Source organism: Vipera ursinii, assembly GCF_947247035.1.
Source record: "Vipera ursinii genome assembly, chromosome: 2".
Lineage (NCBI taxonomy): Eukaryota > Metazoa > Chordata > Lepidosauria > Squamata > Viperidae > Vipera > Vipera ursinii.
In genome coordinates this window covers 120,043,439-120,062,462 of record NC_139513.1, presented here as the reverse complement: position 1 = coordinate 120,062,462, position 19,024 = coordinate 120,043,439, and the positions used below count along the sequence as shown (strand labels likewise).

At 39.9% G+C, this 19,024-nt stretch overlaps 1 protein-coding gene across 1 annotated transcript in view; it reads left to right on the top strand.

The window, feature by feature from the left end:
• Positions 1–468: 468 nt before the first annotated feature.
• The window catches only part of MYO15B (myosin XVB), a gene marked incomplete at its 5' end in the record, with an annotated part of 107,524 nt that continues 88,968 nt past the window's right edge, over positions 469–19,024 (top strand). The window contains 11 exons of the mRNA XM_083351115.1: positions 469–2,887; positions 3,970–4,289; positions 4,836–4,897; positions 5,168–5,231; positions 5,694–5,803; positions 7,517–7,591; positions 10,914–11,010; positions 12,254–12,357; positions 13,783–13,846; positions 14,388–14,501; positions 18,004–18,165. Coding sequence (XP_083207241.1) covers positions 469–2,887; positions 3,970–4,289; positions 4,836–4,897; positions 5,168–5,231; positions 5,694–5,803; positions 7,517–7,591; positions 10,914–11,010; positions 12,254–12,357; positions 13,783–13,846; positions 14,388–14,501; positions 18,004–18,165 — 3,591 coding nt within the window. The remainder of the gene's footprint in view (positions 2,888–3,969; positions 4,290–4,835; positions 4,898–5,167; positions 5,232–5,693; positions 5,804–7,516; positions 7,592–10,913; positions 11,011–12,253; positions 12,358–13,782; positions 13,847–14,387; positions 14,502–18,003; positions 18,166–19,024) is intronic.

Here is a 19,024-nt window from a genome sequence, read left to right as displayed (position 1 = left end):
GGAATAATAAAACTTCGATGTCCTTAGTGTTTTGATATGTAAAGTAAAACAACTGTTGGATGGGCTGACAAGTCCATAAAATCCTGGAGGACCGAATTTTTTTTTAAAATTTTAATCCCATTTATATCCCGCCCTTCTCCGAAGACTCAGGGCGGCTTACAATTTCAGCACAAACCAATGACCTCAGATAATACAGAAATTGGTCATCTTACCTGTAAGTGTGTTGCATTGCATATCAGGATTGTTATTTGCAGGGCTTTTTTTTCTCATTGAACGCTCAGAACGGAGTTCCGGCACCTTTTTTTGGATGAAACCTTGTAGGGTAGGCAAGGCGGGTTGTATAACACGTGTGAGTTCCGGCACCTTTTTCTTTTACAAAAAAAGCACTGGTTATTTGCAAACAGTTGGACATAGAAATGGCATTTCTCTCTTCCCCCCCCTCACAGATGTGCTCACAAATAAAGAAAAATGGCACCTTCTCAATCTAAGGCAGAACAAAAAACATGCAGAAAAAAGAACTCCAGCCATCCTTCCCAGAAAAAGAAAAAGCATGCTGAAGAATTTAAGAGGCAGAAGAAAAGACTGAAGAAAAGAAAGAGCAATGAAGAAATTAATTCTGATAATAGGTTCTCTGATAAAGATGGGGATGGTCTTTCCCTACAAAGCCTGACGAAGAGTGAGAAAGATTTGACAAAGCTAAAGGGAGAAAGAAGGAGCGGCTTCAAAGAAATAAAAGAAGAGAGACAAAGTAGAGAGGGCCATTCAGAGAGAAGCTACGGAGAACCAATAACCTATTTGGGAGAGAAGACTAAAGGAAGGAGCCAGAGACCGGAATATCAGAGTTCAGAACAACTACACAACATCATTGTCAAACCAAGAGGCGTTGAAGACCATGAAAAATACACATTGAAAAAGGAAGATAAAGGGCAAGCAGGAAACTACGAAACTGCTCCTGATGCAGAATCTTTCAGAACAGAAAGTGAGGAAGACTTCTCTTGGAAGCAAGAGTCATGCCAAAGAAGAAATTATAATAAAACTGGAAAACAATCTAAATGGGTGGCTCACGCTAACAGCGGTAAGAGGTGCAACAGAAAAAACAAGGAAGGCAAAGCAACAAAGGCTAAGAAATCAGCCAAAACGTTTTCCAAAGGAAGTCCTGTGAATTCAGAAGATTCATCATGTTTGGACTCCCAAGAGGAATGCAGGTGGAAGCAAAGAAGCGGAAATAAAGGGACAGGCAAGGCCACGTTCAAATCAACAGAGGAGAGAAGCTTATTGGAAGATAATTTGGGTGAGAAGCGGCAACCAGCTTTTACAGAAAGAAGAAGTTATCGGAGGTCTCAGAAAACAATTAGGCAAAGGGAAGAAAAGCCTGAGATCAAAAAGAAGAAAAAAGAGTTTCAAACTAAAGGGAATTATTTTAAGAGAGATGAGAAAATAAAGAGGAAGCATAGAAGCTCAGTAACAGGAATAGCTCCACTGGGTGATAGCCATGAGCAAAACGATGATGAAAGCAGCCCAGAAAACTACAGTAGAAGCCACACTGAAGATGAGAGAGATTCTTGGAACCATGGGCATCCACCAGAATATGGAAGGGGTGAAGAAGAGTCTAACTATGAGGAAAATAGATGTGGAAGTGAAGATACTGTAAATGTGATAAGTAGCATTGGGGGGGAAAGTGGCATGAACCAGGTAACAGCACTTCTTGACGTGACAAGATCGGAGTTCCATAATGTTAGCTTGAGTAAGTCCCTAGAAGAGAGCACCATCGTAGAAGAAAATTCAAGTGCCAGTGACCAAATGGCCAGCATTCAAAGCACATCTTCACAATTGGTAAAATGTAGAAGTCAAGCTCCTAATAAATTTGATGCAACCAAACAAAGCTCCCATTTAGAAGAGCAGTCAAACCAAGCAGGTCGAACAAGGGTAGATGGAGTAGCCTTGCTGGCTAAAAGATATACTCACCCAAATTCTCAGCCTCAAATTCTGCTGAAGTTAGACAGCCAACATGCTAAAACCAAGCTGTTGGCGATTAGCAAGCTTTTTTCTCCCAGAAAGGAAACAGAAATTGGTTCTGAATTGGAGGAAACTGAAAATATCCATTTAGAAAAAAGTACAAGGAAAAATAAAACACTTTCGAGATCTAAAGTGAAAGAATGTTCTGCTGAGAAGAAAGATGCAGATGGGAAAAAAATAGGAAAGGTCAAAAAGATTTCACACCAGACTCTGGGCAGAAAAGAGGAGATTGCATGGGAACAAACTACTGGTGAAAAACAATTAATATTTAAGCCACCAAGACACAAATCGCTACAATCATTTTCAGCATTTAAAAAAGTAACCCATTGGCTTAGACAGAAACCTCACACAAAAGCAAGCTTGAAACATCGTTTCTTAAAGGTAGTGCGTGCAATTGGCATCTCAGGATGGTTCTCTAAGAGGTTTGGTAAGAGGATGAGGAGCAGCAATCCATATGGATTCAGGAGAAGAATGACCATCAGAATCGTTAATTTAGCTGAGCTGGCCAAGAAGTGTAATAAGACTTCAATAAGACAACACAGGAGAAAGGATTTGGATATCAACGAATATTCTTGTTCTTCATCAAATTGTGATCAAATTTCAAATGAAGAGACATTAATAGAAAAGGATGAGCAAGAAGGAAGGACTTCAAATGATCTCTTCAAGGAAGCTATTTTTTCACGGATGAAGTCCAATGAATTATCTGAGGAAGAGAAGAATCATATTACTGAGAATAAGTTTGCCATTGTATTTCCCCAGGTTCACCAATTAGTGAATTCAAAAAATGTTTCTCACGGAATCTTTAGAAATAAGGAGAGAAGAAATACTCAAGGATTTCCTTGCAGTTTTCAAGCTGATGAACCCATACTAAGTAAGTCCAATCATGTGAAATCCATCACTCTGCTAAATATCTAACTCCTACAATCTTGTGTCTGAAGATATTTACCCATGTAGTAGCTTGTATTGCTACTATCCTTGTCATCTTCTTATTCTCCTCATGTTCTCATCTTTCTCACCTCTCATCTTTCCTATTCCCTTCTCCTGTTGGTATATTATGATTTATCAATTGTATCTTATGATTTATGGCCTATGACTTACACTGAGAGGCTATGCACTGGAAACAAATTCCTTTGTGTCAAATCACACTTGGCCAATAAAGAATTCTATTCTATCTAAAGTAAATGAAAAAAATTTGTGGCATGTGAAGACTTTGAAGTCAAACATGTACAATTGGTTATTTTCTAAATATTTTTTCTGTGTCCTCTTTTTCCAAGTATAGATTCCCAGTGCATTCTCTTTCTGGGCTCACCTACTATATAATTCCATGTTTTCACTAAAGGCTACACATGTTCTTGGTTCTTAGAATCTAAATTTATCAGGAGATGATTCCCAGTTCTCTGCTCTACTCTTGTTTTAGTCATGCTGAGTCCATTTCACATGTTGATTATATTCTTCCCTTCTGCAGTACTATGAATAAAAAAATGTTGTACATTGAAATAAACAACACACAAATTAATGGACTGTCCAATATGCAGGATCTTCACTGTTCTCCAAAATACGTACTGTACATTAGTAACAAAGTTCAAATGTGACATTGTTAAAGGAGATTATCTACCCCATTCTCTTTTCTAGAAAATACTTTTTTCTTTGTGGTATTTACAGTTACGATTTAGAATCATTCTGCAATTATTCTTTTAATTTTAGCAGGAATTAGATATCACCAAATCAAAAGGCAAACTTCTTTCCAAGGATGCATCATTGTTTAAAAATTTGAAGTAAAATCTGAGAGGGAAAATAATGCACCAAGCAGTATGTTCCCATTTTTTAAGACATCCATATTGTGATATCTCTGTAGTGTTTTTGGAAGGACCTAGGGTTTAAGTAGACACCCCAGACTCGTATATCTTGAAATATAAGTAATAGTCATTGTTACAGCTATTACTTCTCTTTTAGTGGAAGAGAAAATGTTGCAGGGCTCTTCTCCCAGGCACTTTGAGGAAGAAGATATGGGAGACCTCATTCAGAGAACTGAACCAGAAACCACGGAGCAAGTACACTGGACTCAGCATCAACCTCTTACATGTGACCCTACAACTTGGTTGAATTCTGAAACGTTACTTCCATGGCTTACCATTGAGAACCTAAGCAAGTGGACTTTATATAAAGAGAATGGCCCAGTCCAGTCTCATAAATCAAAAAAATCACTCTTGGAAAGATGGGAGGCAGAAGATGTCACTGAAGATATTCTTCAGAAGGACATGGCCCAGAAACAGGTTAGGAACATAGAAAAATCTCTTACACGGTTATTCAGTCTACTGGCACTAGTTTGCCCTTGTTTCTAAAGACTTCTTTCTTAGGCTACCCAAATATGAACCTAGGTCTAGAGAGGCTTATAGAAACTGCCTGATCCACAGCAGCAGAAGTAGTCATTTCAGAAACAGAGTGGTCTGACTTGAGGTATAGACTGGTTTGCTTAAAAGTCAAGGGAAACACTTCCAGAGCTTTGCTCAGCCTATAACTGGAATAATATAAGTTCAGACCCATCTGTTTCCTTTTTAGGTCAATACAAATCCAGTTCAAATCATTCCATGCTTCCTCAGAATTTGATGTTTGGCTGAAGGATATACCACCTTATATATGCAAATGTATCTGCAATCACAGATCCACTATCTTATCTTACACACACTTGTAGTTAAAACTGTTTTTATAAAGCACTTGCATTGTGGTTAGCCACGTGAACAAAGGATCATTATGGGTGATAATTGTTTAAAATGATGCTACATATAACTCTTAGAAATATCTTGGTCATATTCTTCCAGGTATATAAAGATGGATATTGTTACACTGAATTAGAAAAGACGGAAGACCTTTCCAGGCTGGAGTAAGTAAAACACGGGTAATTATTTGCAGAACATCCCTTGCAGTGCCCTTTTTCTGGCCTATCATTGATTTCCTCTCCAAAGTATTAGGGAAGCAGTTCTTAAAACACAATGGAACTCTACATTCTGAAACTTGTCCATCACTGGAAATGAAAACATATCATTATTTATTTCAAAGACTAATCATATTTTCACCTGACTCTAGTTTGGGGTTAATAAAAGCTAGGTACATGAATATTAAGAATAACTACAATATTTCTGTTTCTTCTTAGGGAAGTCTGTGAAAGCTCAGTGTTGTTGTGCCTGAAGAAGAGATTCCATCAAGATGTTATCTATGTATGACCATTACTTTTTAAAAATCTATGATTGGTGGCAATATCTCTGATTGTTGCATGTGTTTGAAAGATGGGGTGTGGGAAGGGAATGTGTTGTCTATGAAGATCCATAATCATCTTGAATAAACAATAGAAGAAAAGTAGCTGTCTTGTAATAGCTCTTCAGAGGATCTCTTCTAGCTCTTCCTGGTCTTCTAGAGCAGACATGTCAAACTTGCAACGTCACATGATGTCGCGCAACGTATCGGGACCTTTTACCATTGCGGGCAATGGAGTGGACGCGGCTTCATCGTGACGCATCCAGCGTGCGGGCCAGCAGTTTGACACCCCTGTTCTACAGATTGAACTTGGGAGATCTTTCATGCAAAGCCTATGCTCAACAAGAGAAATGGAACTATTTGTTGACATGCCAGCTAAGCTAATGAGCATAAATATAATAAAGTCATATTCTGTTTCTTCCCAGACCTACGTTCGTCATATTTTGATCTGTGTGAATCCATTCAAGGCTCTCAATCTTTATTCAGAAGATGTGATCATCCAGTACCAGAAAGGAATGCTTTCTAGAAATGCCCCGTATGTCTGTATTTTTAATTCCTCTTTTATTTGGGGTTTTTGTTGGGATACAGTTGGGATGTATGGAGAAGTGTTCACGCTGGGCTCTGGGAATTCATATTGTGTTTAAACTTTTTTTTATTGCTGTTCTGTGAGCCAAATAGGGTTATAGTGCCAAAGATGGCACTATATAAGTTAAGTACATAATTTACATCCTGTAAATGTATCATTCAATTTAAATTAGTTAAATTTTTATTGTCCCTTAGGATCTTAGAATACTTTCTTCTGACTAAAACCATGTTTGGAACTAAACAAAACAGTGTGTTCATTATCACCGGACATGGTATTTTTTCCTTGATATTTTAACAACCTAATTTGGGGGAAAATTATGCCTCTATAGATAAAGGGTTGGAAATCAGGAGTTCTTGCTGATCTCTGCAAATTCCAGGTAGTCCTCACCTTACAACCACAATTGAGCCCAACATTTCTGTTGCTAAGTGAGACAGTTGTTAACTGAGTTTTGCTCCATTTTGCAACCTTTCTTGCCACAGCTGTTGAGTGAATCACTGTGGTTGTTATTAGTAACATGATCGTTAAGTGAATCTGGCTTCCCCAAAAGGTGATCATATGCTCCCGTGACACTGCAATCGTCATAAATAAGAGTCAGCCACAGAAGCAATAGAGAAATCTGTAGCTATGATTTACTATCGCAGTAGGGATGATACAATTATGTCATCCTGGGCTTTAGAACTAGAGGTTTCGCTGATGCCCTCCCTTTCATATTAATGGACTCATGATGGTTGTTAGATTATATTCTTCATTTATTTGCCATTGGGATGAGTCAGAGCAGTTGTTACAGGGTCTGCAGCCCTAGAAGCCCAAAGTTCTACCCTGATGTACTGGACAACAAGTAGCATCCAAGACAGAAGGCCTTTGAATTAAAGAACTTACCAATATTTCCACTAGACAAAGAGACATACAGTTCTCAGATGTTCTTATTTCTGCATCCACAACATTTAGTGCATAGGATTAGTTTTTTGTTTTTTAAAGTGTATCATTACTTTACAATTATAGTTCTTTGTACCTGGAGCACCTTATTTTGATGTGGTCCAGTTTCACTTCCAAACTGGTAGGCATCAGGTTTGACAATAGTGGGCGAAATGATATTCTGCTGAAGAAAAACTAAGAACATAAGTTTTGTTTGAGTTGTAGACATTACATCTTCGGCTGTGGCTATGTCAAAGTTCTAGAGGACAGGAAGGCCTGGAGGAACGTTGTCCATAGGGTCGTGATGGGTCAGACACGACTTCGCAGCTAACAACAAAAAAACATGTCAAAGTTAAGAACATTGAACATCTAATCAGAAAAAGTATCCCCAAAATAATATTACTAAGAATCTTTTTAGTAGATTCTTTAGCAAGCACGGCTCTATATATGCTCACCCGGAAAGAAGCTCCATTGTGTACCAAAGATTTCATCCAGGTAGCTCTCTAGGGTTGCAGCCTTTGTGTCTTTGGCTTGGGAATTGATTTTTAGTATGTTTCCCTTCCAATGTTCATTTCAGTTTCTGCAGACTTTTTTTATTTCTTTTACTGAAGGCTAAGGTGGTAAGAATACACATGTAGGTATGTTTTATTTCTGAAACAAATAACACTGAGGTAACATTGCACAGCAGAGTTGGAAGTTTGGTGGGTATATTAAAAAGATGTGTTTTGTTTCTTTGTGGCTTTCCAGACACATCTTCGCTATAACGGAAATGGCGTATGCCTTCTCTCAGAGCTCAGAGAAAGAACAGTGTATTGTTATCAGGTAAAAGTAAAGGTACCTTTGTCAAGATAACTTCATATTTTTCTCTGTTTGATATTTCCTCGTTATCTTGAATAAATGCAAATTAACCGAGGAGATTTCTGGGGATTCCTGTTGCCTGTCCCCTTTACTTCATGTATCCAGGCTTCTCAGGGAAGTTATTTCTGTTTTCATCTCTTCCTCCAACTTTCTCTTTTCTTTAGGACTTTGTAGTTTGGGCAGCTAATCTGGAGGTGTTTGGGGTAGAAGGCCAGAGGATTAAGTCACCTCACTGGCCTCACTAAGCCAGTTGGTTTGGCCAAAAGGAAAGGCAGAAATGATTTGGCTTTGTGTTCTGCATCCTATCTAAATCCCCTTACCTACCTACTGAGGGCTTTTAGTCAGAAGATATACAAGATATACAGATATCCTTTTTTTTGGAGAAACCAATTATTCTTAAAAGACTGACATTTTTATAATGATGGTACTTTGAAACAATAGTGAGTTGACATCAGTCAAAAAAAAGCCAAAAAAGAGCAATGCTTAAATCTCTTGGTTAGGGAAAGTTTTAACTGTCCCCAACAAAAGAACTTCAGGTGCAGGACTGAGTTTCCTTTTTTTTTGTATGGGGTTGGTTCTTGTGATCTTTTGGAGAAGGCTGGTGGTGGAAATGGCGGGGCAAAGCTTCCCCCCCCCCTGCTCTCTCTGGCCATGGGCCTATCTCCAAGGGCTTTCTTCCCGATCCCTCGCGATTGTCACAATGGCACAGCGCCCCTGGGAAAAGCAATATAATGGAAATGTTGGAAAAGAGTCGCTGATGCAGTTTGTGATTGGCTGTTTAGTGGTTCTAATGATTCATATGTACATTTCAATTTTGTCAGATCTTTTACCAAAATGTGTATTTGGTAACTTCAGAATGTTTGAATGTATGTTCTTCTGATTGATTTAAGTCAGGCTAGAACCGTGAGTCCCAGACCTCAAACCAAAGACCCCATAGATGCATTTTAAATAGGGTAGGAGGAACACAATATCCAAATAAGATTATCCTAACTTCGGCTGAAGAGTCCATATACTTTCATTGTTACAGTATTAATTCAAAAGTATATGGTATTTCTTTGGTAAAATTAGCATAATTTATATTATAAGGAAGGAATTTAGAGAATTACTCTATAAATCATGCTAATTTATTGTACTGCATTTTTATAACATGCTAGGCTAGAACAATAGATGCAACCAAACCACTTTGCTGGAAAGATGTATTATTTCAACTCCCAATTATTCTGAAGTAGTATATGGATTATTTTATTTTTATAAAGTCTGGACTCTGACTGGGCAGAGTCTGATGTGGAGGAATCGGACGGTCTTGAGCATGTTATCTGGACTGAGTTCGATCCTGTTTCCCCTGATGATGTGGACAGGATCATGGGGAGGCTGAGCACCACCACCTGTTTGCTGGATCCGTGCCCCTCCTGGCTAGCTTATGCGGCCCGGGAGGGGACACGAGGCTGGTTCCATGCAGTAATAACTGCTTCTTTGAAGGAGGGTGTCTTCCCTGCCGCCTTGAAGGAGGTGGTGGTGAGACCCCTCCTCAAGAAGCCTGCCCTGGACCCGGCTGTTTTAAATAACTATCGTCCAGTCTCCAACCTTCGCTTTTTGGCAAAGGTTGTTGAGAGTGTGGTGGCGCATCAGCTTCCTCTGTTCCTGGAGGAAACTGATTATCTGGACCCGTACCAATCGGGTTTCAGGCCCGGATACAGCACGGAGACGGCATTGGTCGCGCTGGTGAATGATCTCTGGAGGGCTCGGGACAGGGGTTGCTCCTCTGTCCTGGTCCTATTAGATCTCTCAGCGGCTTTTGATACCATCGACCATGGTATCCTAATGCGGCGTCTCAGGGGGTTGGGAGTGGGAGGCACCGTTTTACGGTGGTTCTCCTATCTCCTGGGCCGTTCGCAGTCGGTGTTGACGGGAGGGCAGAGATCCGCCCCGAGGCCTCTCATTTGTAGAGTTCCTCAGGGGTCGGTTCTCTCGCCCCTCCTGTTCAACCTCTATATGAAGCCGCTGGGTGAGATCATTCGTGGTTTCGGGGTGGGGTATCATCAGTACGCTGATGATACCCAACTTTTTCTTTCCACCCCAAACCAACCCAGCGATGCCCTCGCCGTGATGTCCCGGTGCCTGGAGGTGGTCCAGGTCTGGATGGGGAGAAACAGGCTTCGTCTCAATCCCGCCAAGACTGAGTGGCTGTGCATATCGGCATCTCAGGTCAACCAGACTATTCCATCTCTAACGATGGGGGGTGAGGTGTTACCCCCCGTTGATAGGGCTCGCAACTTGGGCGTCCTCCTGGATTCACGACTCAATTTTGAAGACCATATAGGAGCCGTGACCAGGGGGGCTTTTGCCCAGGTTCGCCTGGTGCGTCAGTTGCGACCCTATCTGGACCGAGATGCCCTACGCACAGTCACTCATGCGCTCGTGACCTCCCGTTTAGACTACTGCAACGCTCTCTACATGGGGCTGCCCTTGAGAACCACTCGGAGGCTTCAGCTGGTGCAGAATGCGGCCGCGCAAGTTGTGATGGGGGTCTCCCGATACTCCCATGTAACACCTCTACTCCACGAGCTGCATTGGCTTCCGGTTGCCCTCCGGGTGAGATTCAAGGTGCTGGTGATGACCTATAAAGCCCTAAATGGCTTGGGTCCGGGATATCTGAGGGAACACCTGCTGCCGGCATCAAGTTCCCTTCGTCCAGTGCGCTCCCACAGGGAGGGTCTTCTCAGGGTGCCACCAGTAAGATATTGCCGGCGGACGACACCCAGGGACAGGGCCTTCTCAGTGGGGGCGCCTGCCCTTTGGAACCAGCTGCCAGTGGAGCTGAGGACTGCCCCCGACCTCCGTTCATTCCGCCGGGACCTGAAGACCTGGCTCTTCGAGCTCTCTGGCCCAGGCTGAGGATTAATCTTATTTTAACTGGGGTTTTATTTATACAGGGACAAATATAATTTCTTTTTAAACTTGTTTTTAACTTTTGTATCTTGGTTTTTAATTACCCTGTAAACCGCCCTGAGTCCTTCGGGAAAGGGCGGTATATAAATGTAATAAAATAAATAAATAAATAAATAAAGTATTTAATGTGCTTTTTGCTAGCTGGAATGATTTAATACTTTTGTTTTATTGCTGTATCCCTTATGTATATATACACGTGTGAATCTTAAAGATCTCAACTAGGCAATGTGTTCTAATGAATAAAAATATAAACAAACCCTTTTCTATTACATCAAGGTGGTCTGATAAAAATGCTGATCAGAACTGAATTTTTCTTTTGAAATGTTTTCTGCTGCAGTGGACAGAGTGGCTCAGGGAAGAGTGAAGCTGTCAAAGTTATTATCTTATACTTGTCTAGGCTATACCAACAGCAAGAATGCCATGGAGGAAAGCAAGTATGATGGTCTACCATTATCATGATAGAACAATATGCAAGTAATGATAGAAGAGTTTATAGCTCAGGGATGAACTGTGGAGTCCTTGGTGTTCTCTGGGCTTGGTTGCTTTCTTGCAGACATTTCATTACAAAGCTAAGTAACATCATCAGTGCCAGAAGGGAGTAGGGCTTGTTCCCTATTTATATGTAGCAGCTTGACTTGTGAGTGTTGGTGGGAGTGTTCTTGATAGCTCATTGATTAGGCTGCTGCTTACTGTTAGCTTGTTTGTCTGAATTGGTAATTTCTTGATTGGGGTATTGTTTACTTCTTGATTGTTGGTCTAGAAGTAATCTTGGTGTTAATCTTAAAAGCCTGGCACTCAGAGGAATCAACAGATAGGCATGTAGAGATAAACAGCATCTACATACCATTCAAAAGAGACAATCAAAAAGCTAGAAAGGAAACAAAACAACCAAATCACCAGCTGGCCAGCAATCAAAACCTAGATAAACAGAGATTAAGTGTTTAGCACTGATGATATTACTGAGTTTGGTATTGAAACATCTGGAAGAAAACCACCAACCTCAGAGAGTCCACAAAATGCAAGTAACTCAGTCCCTGCTCATTGTTAGCTTATGTTTAAACACTACTATGATCTGACCTCAGTGACAGGTGCTTAGTCACCAATTTATGCAAATTTAATTGATCAATTAGAGAGCAGTCTGAAATTCCTGTGGGGGGCTGCTAAGTATCTGTAAGTTACTGCAGATCTCTCTCTCTCTGCAGGTAGAAATGGAGATCTGTGAAGTGAGAGAACAAAGTGAGCTGGGAATTGAGGTTTATTGCTTTGGTGGCTCAGTTACCCCTGTTGATCTGTCATTATGCTAAGAGTCAAATAGGACATTTTAGGGTATGCTTTGGGTTGGTCCTGTAGGATCCTGAACCTGCTCATTCATTCTTTCTGTAAAATCTCTTTGGCTTCAGTGAGAAGGAACAATTATTGGGGGGGGGGGGGGGAAGAATGGACAGGATGGACAGAAAGCTGTAACAAAACCTAGCAACACACCCCTGCTTATTGTGAAGCCAGCAAACCTTTAGCTATGGCTGATTATATCTGCATATCCTGTCTCTGGGTGCTGGCCCACCTCAATAAGTGCATTTGTCCTATTAATTAAAACTCATACAAGAGTTCCATTAATTTCATTTTATTAAATTGCAGTCATGTTAAATAAAAACAATAGTATTTATCTTACCTTTATAGCCATCCAATGTGCTCCCCATCCTAGAAAGTTTTGGAAATGCAAAGACTGTCCTGCATGAGAACTCCAGCCGTTTGGGGAAATTGTTGCACTTCTACTTGAGACAGTGAGTACCAGTAGAAAAAGACATTCAGATGGGCATATTCCTGCCTTAAAGTTTAGTGGCTTCAACTATCCCTCTGAAACATATGCTTATTGTTTTAGCCAGTAACTAAATCAATTTATGATGGATCAATTTATTATAATCTAATACAGGGGTCTTCAAACTTGGCTCTTTTATGACTTGTGGACTTCAACTCCCAGAATTCCTCAGCCAGCATGCCTGGCTGAGGAATTCTGGGAATTGAAGTCCACAAGTAAAAAAAAGGGCCAAGTTTGAAGACCCCTGATCTAATAGCTTAACTAAGCTTCCATGATTGAGAACTGTGTCTGTCAGAAGCTGGGGCTACTATTCAAGCCTCTCTTTATTATGGGGAAGATTAAATTGCTGTTAATATCATGCTCTCTACTTCAAAGTGTCAAAGAGGCATTCACAGAGTTGACCCATCTTTAGTTTGTTATGATTTCGGGAATAAATGTGGTTTAGTTCATATAGCAGGTTAATCCCAAATCAATTATATTATCATTTAGCACAGTGTGCAAACCCAATCTGTTTATTGACACTTAAATGGTAAAAATCTAACTAAACCATGGAAAGGACTTTTTTCCCCCACCACTGGATGACAGAACCACTAAAGCTTGTATTGAACTATCAAGCTATACAATAATCTCCAGGTGCCATCTCTTGAAAGTTGATTGATGCTGAATTCATTGGCTAAGATCACACATAATGCCAAATCACAATGTTTTAGCCACTGATGGGATTCAGCCAATTCGCAATAGTTGGGCAGAAATGGTAGCTAAAGTTTGTTGAGTTTGGAGAACCGGCTGAATGCACACTGCTTCCAGAAGTCCGTTCTAGGCCTTGGAAGCCTGTAGGAGGCCTCCTAGGCCTAGAACAGCCTGCTGAAAGTGCGTGGATGCCACTTTTAGAAGTCTGTTCTAGGCCTCGGAGGCCCAGGCCTTAATCCACGCAGAGAACTGGTTATTCAGGTATTTGAATCCCACCAATGGTTTTAGCCAGTGTTATATGTAAACCAGAGAAGGAGGGTCTAAATTCTTTCTGTTTTGAGATTCCAGTATTGATTTTGGAAGTAAATTTAAATATAGTAGCGAAGACCTCTCATAATGACTCTTAGATTTTTGCTAGGTATTACTTCCTCTTCTTGATTTCATGTATAAAGTCTACGGTCAGGATGAGAATAAAATGACTGCAGGATCCAATCTGAGTCGGTCACTGGGACTAATGGTTTACTCTTCCAAACTTCATATTCTGGAGAGAGAGGAGTTCCCTGATCATGGGCTCCAGCACGAGCCCAAAAGTTTGGAAGAATTAAACCTTTGGTTCCAGTAACTGACTCAGATTGGATCCTGCAACATTTGACCTTCATTCACATAAAATGACTCTTTATAATAATATTCTTCCTTATAGTGGCTTCATTGTGGGTACTTCGATCTCTCAGTACCTTTTGGAAAAATCTAGAGTTGTTTTCCAGGTAAGCCTCAAACATCTATGTGTATCAGACCACAGATGGTTATGTGTATACATCGCATAATTATATACCAAAGAATCCTAATTGTGTGATAAATCCATGCAGTGGATCATGTTTGGCTAAATAATAATAATGATAATCGTGGAATATATTCACCTTCCCATCATCAAATAAAAGCTCTTGTGGAGCTCTTCTGCATTCCCCCCTTTCTTTTCCTTTGTTCTTATTTTGGTGGCAGCAGAAAAGATAGAAAAGACGAGAGGGCTATAAGTGGAATTATCTAGAATTCCTGTGAAATCCTGTGAAGGGGACAGATTGATTTCCTACTACCAGCTCTAGAGAGGCTCAGTTAATCAGGTTTTGATCCTCAACTTCACAGAGATGCTTTTAAATTGCACGGCTCTTGGCAGCGTTCCCTAAGAGATTCTCCCCCTACTCTGGCACCTTCCACGTGTATTGGGCAATTCCTGGTGAGTAGCAGGCTGAAGATAGGTTGCTTTTAAGCCTCTTTCCTTTCCTTTTTCCTTTCCTTTTTCTTTTCAAGGGGTGTGGTGAGAGGAGCTTTCACGTATTTTATGAGCTGTTGGCTGGCCTGTCAAGAGAACAGAAAGAAGAACTGTATTTGCAAGAGCCAGAGACTTACTTTTATCTCAACCAGGCAAGTAAACAGATGACTTCAGAGATGTGATTCAGTCATAACAGGACTTGTCCTTGCATTACTGTACATCAAGAATAGAAGAAATGAGCTCCTGAGGTTATTTTTTTTAATGGCCTCCAAAGCTCTTTTGATTGCACTGCTAAATTTTCTTATCACTGTGTGGGACAGAATATAGTAAAACAGTGGAAAATAGTCTCTCTCTCTCTCTCTCTCTCTCTCTCTCTCTCTCTCTCTCTCTATATATATATATATATATATATATATATATATATATATATATATATATTAGTGTCCACATAATACACAAGTACATATAATCCTCCACATCCCATAAAAAATAGAAAATCTTAATTCCTGCCACACATGGAAAAACGATCCATTGCGGTCCTTTCCCCATCCCATAAAAACATTACAGGTGGCCCTCAACTTATGACCACAATTGGGACCGGAACCTCTGTCGTTAAGTGAGGTGGTCATTAAATGAGTCATGCCTGATTTTATTACTTTTTGCTGTGGTTGTTAAACAAATGACCATGTATGTTAAATGAATCACATGGTCAGTAATTATAACTGGCTTCCCCGTTGACTTTGCATGTCAGAAACTTGCTGGGAAAGTCACAAATGGTGGTGATAATGATAATGATAATAAAAGAGTTGGAAGGGACCTTGGAGGTCTTCTAGTCCAACCCCCTGCTCATGCAGGAAACCCTATACCATTTCAGACAAATGGTTGTCCAGTCTCTTCTTAAAAATTTTCAGTGTTGGAGCATTCACAACTTCTGGAGGCAGGCTGTTCTACTGATTAATTGTTCCAACTGTCAGGAAATGTCTCCTTAGTTCTAGATTGCTTCTCTCCTTGATTAGTTTCCATCCATTCCTTCTTGTCCTGCCTTCAGGTGCTTTGGAGAATAGCTTGACTCCCTCTTCTTTGTGGCAGCCCTTGAGGTATTGGAAGACTGCTATCATGTCCACTCTCGTCCTTCTATTCATTAAACTGCTAAGCTTGTAAGCCGCCCTGAGTCTTCGGAGAAGGGCGGGATATAAATGGAATTAAAATAAAAAATAAAATAAATAAACTAGTCATAAACAATTCTAGCAACTGTTCTTCATATATTTTAGCCTACAGTCCCCTAATCATCTTTGTTGCTCTTCTCTTTACTCTTTCTAGAGTCTCAACATCTTTTTTACATCGTGGTGACCAAAACTGGATGCAGTGTTCCAAGTGTGGCCTTACCAAGGCCTTGTAAAATGGTATTAATACTTCATGTGATCTTGATTCTATCCCTCTGTTAATGCAGCCTAGCACTGTGTTGGCTTTTTTGGCAGCTGCAGCACACTGCTGGCTCATAATTAAGTGATTGTCCACTAGAACTCTGAGATCCCTCTCACAGTTACTACTATTGAGCAAGGTACCACCTCTACCAGAGATAGGCAGCCTCGGCTCTTTTATGACTCATGCATAGCTGACTCAGGAATTCTGGGAGTTGAAGTCCATGAGTCATAAAAGAGCCGAGGTTGCCTACCCCTGACCTATACTGTACCTGTGCATTTGATTTTTCTTGCCTAAATGTAGAGCCTTACTGATCAGATGACCCCAGAATGCAGCAGTCATCATAAATACATGCCAATTGCCAAGCGCCTAAATTTTGATCATGTGACCATGAGGATACTGTGATGGCTGTAAGTGCAAGGACCAGTCATTAGTCATCTTTTTCAGCATTGTTGTAATTTTGAACGGTATACTTTGAACTTTATTGCATATTGAAAACTATCCAACAAATAGGTAACAGAGTCAGTCATGGTAAGAGGAGTATTTAAATACTGGAGCAGATTTTTCTAAAATAAAGATGAGTAATAACCATTCTCTGTTGTGAGGAATTCTTAGTACTTCTATCAGACTACAGTTTCTAAGAATAGAAAGGTTCACACCACATGTTTTTCAGTTTCAGTCAGTTTTTGATGAATTCTGAAGTCCAATAAAGTCTGATGATCATCTCTTACTATTCACCAGATACAATGGCAATTAAATGAACCAAGATTTCTATCTCTGACTGACTAATACCACTTTACAATGCCTTGGTAAGGCCACACCTGGAATACTGCATCCAGTTTTGGTCACCACGATGTAAAAAAGATGTCGAGACTCTAGAAAGGGTACAGAGAAGAGCAACAAAGATGATTGGGGGGCTGGAGGCTAAAACATATAGGGAACGGTTGCTGGAATTGGGTATGTGTAGTTGAATGAAGAGAAGGGTGAGGGGGTGACATGATAGCAGTGTTCCAATATTTCAGGGGCTGCCACAAAGAAGAGGGAGTCAAGCTATTCTCCAAAGCACCTGAAAGCAGGACAAGAAGCAACGGATGGAAACTAGTCAAGGAGAGAAGCAACCTAGAACTAAGGAGAAACTTCCTGACAGATACAACAATTAATCAGTGGAACAACCTGCCTCCAGAAGTGGTGAATGCTTCAACACTGGAAGTTTTTAAGAAGAGACTGGCCAGCCATTTGTCTGAAATGGTATAGGGTTTCCTGCCTGAGCAGGGGGTTAGACTAGATGACCTCCAAGGTCCCTTCCAACTACTGCTACTACTACTACTACTACTACTACTTCTTCTTCTTCTTATTATTATTATTATTTATTTATTATTATTATTATTATTATTATTATTATTATTATTATTATTATTATTATTATTATTATTATTATTATGTTTGTTTGTTTACTGATTGGTGCAGTCTAAGCAGCGGCCCCCAAAGTGGGAAAAGATGGTGTGCTTAGACCTATAGTATTAAGGAAATGAGTCACTGCCAGGACCCTCTATGTGTTTTCCATTCAAGCAGTTCTTTACAGAAGCTGACACCCTCTGTTAGCATACTCAACAGAGCCTTGCAACACCCCAAATTATATTGTATAATTTCCCTTCCTCTCCAAAACCTAGAGTAGCTTTCTTTTAATCCATTTTCAAAAAAGCACACATAAAATGAAAAATTTACCATACACAAAAACAAGAGCCTCAGACAAGAGTATGTATAGGTGTATGCGTATTTGTATAATTTAAAAACTGCCTATCTCCCTCAGTTACTTAACAGCAGGCAGTTAAGCTCCCTTGCTTTTACATAGGATCCTGATGCTCTCTTCTTCTTCTTCTTCTTCTTCTTCTTCTTCTTCTTCTTCTTCTTATTATTATTATTATTATTATTATTATTATTATTATTATTATTATTATTAATAATAATAATAATAATAATAATAATAATAATAATAATAATAATAATAATAATAATAATAATAATAATAATAGCTTTTCTTCTATCTGGGACGAAGGTGCTCAACTCTTTTAGGCTGAAAACAATTTTGGTCCCATAAATGGTGTGCCAGGGCCTCCACTTCCAAGTGTCTACTGGCCAAAAACAAAAAAAATAGGCAGAGCTAGGAAATATCTTAAAAATATTCATGATTCAAGTTAATAATTAACAAGATGTTTGTGTTGACTCTTCCAGGGTAGGACATGCAAGGTTTCAGGGAAACACGATGATCAAGATTTTCTGGTCCTGATTAAAGCCCTCCAGATAATTGGCCTTTCTGAAGACCAGCTGACTTCCATCTGGGCAGTCCTTGCTGTAATCCTGCAATTAGGAAATATCTGCTTTACTTCTTTTGAGGTATGTTACCTTCTTGTTAATTTCAGGCAGTCTTCATGATGCTGCTTGAGTCTAATGTCCCATCCATTCCCTGCATTGGGCCCCCTTTTTTCTCCTAAAAGGAGGTACATGAACTGCTATTCATATTAGACTAATAAGATGTGCTATCCTTAGACTAGTTTAGCTATTTACTTACAGTATTTGTGAGCAACCTCTTATGAACCCTGAATGGTATACAACAAAGCAAGAAATATCAAACACTAAATAATAAAATATGTTCATATAATTGCATAGTGAATGTTACTATTACACCAATGATATGGATTAATTACTACATTTTGGCACGAAGTGCCTATATACACTCTTCCAATGTCCTTATCTGGAGCTGAACGCTCTTTAAACTGTAGAGATGATAGTAGATTTTAGAAGAAGCTCTCCTGTTGTACCACCTCTTAACAATATTAGGCAACACAGTATCAACAGTAGAGACCTTCAAGGTTCTAGGTTGTATTATCTCCAAGGACTTGAAATGGACACCTAACATCAGAACCATAATTAAAGGGACAACAAAGAATGTTCTTCCTGTGTCAACTCAGAAAGCTTGGATTGCCCAAGGATCTGCTGGTCTACAGGGGAATTATTGAGTCTGTTGTTTGTACCTCAATAACTTTCTGTTTTGGCACAGCAACCAAACAGGATAGGTACAGACTTCAACGGATAGTTAGGACTGCAGAAAGAACAATCGCAACCAGCCTGCCTTCCATTGAGGATCTGTACACTGCACAAACCAGAAGGAGGGCTGAGAAAATATTTACTGACCCCTCACATCTTGGACACAACTTTTCCCCTCAGGATGCCACTATACAGCATTGCATGCCAT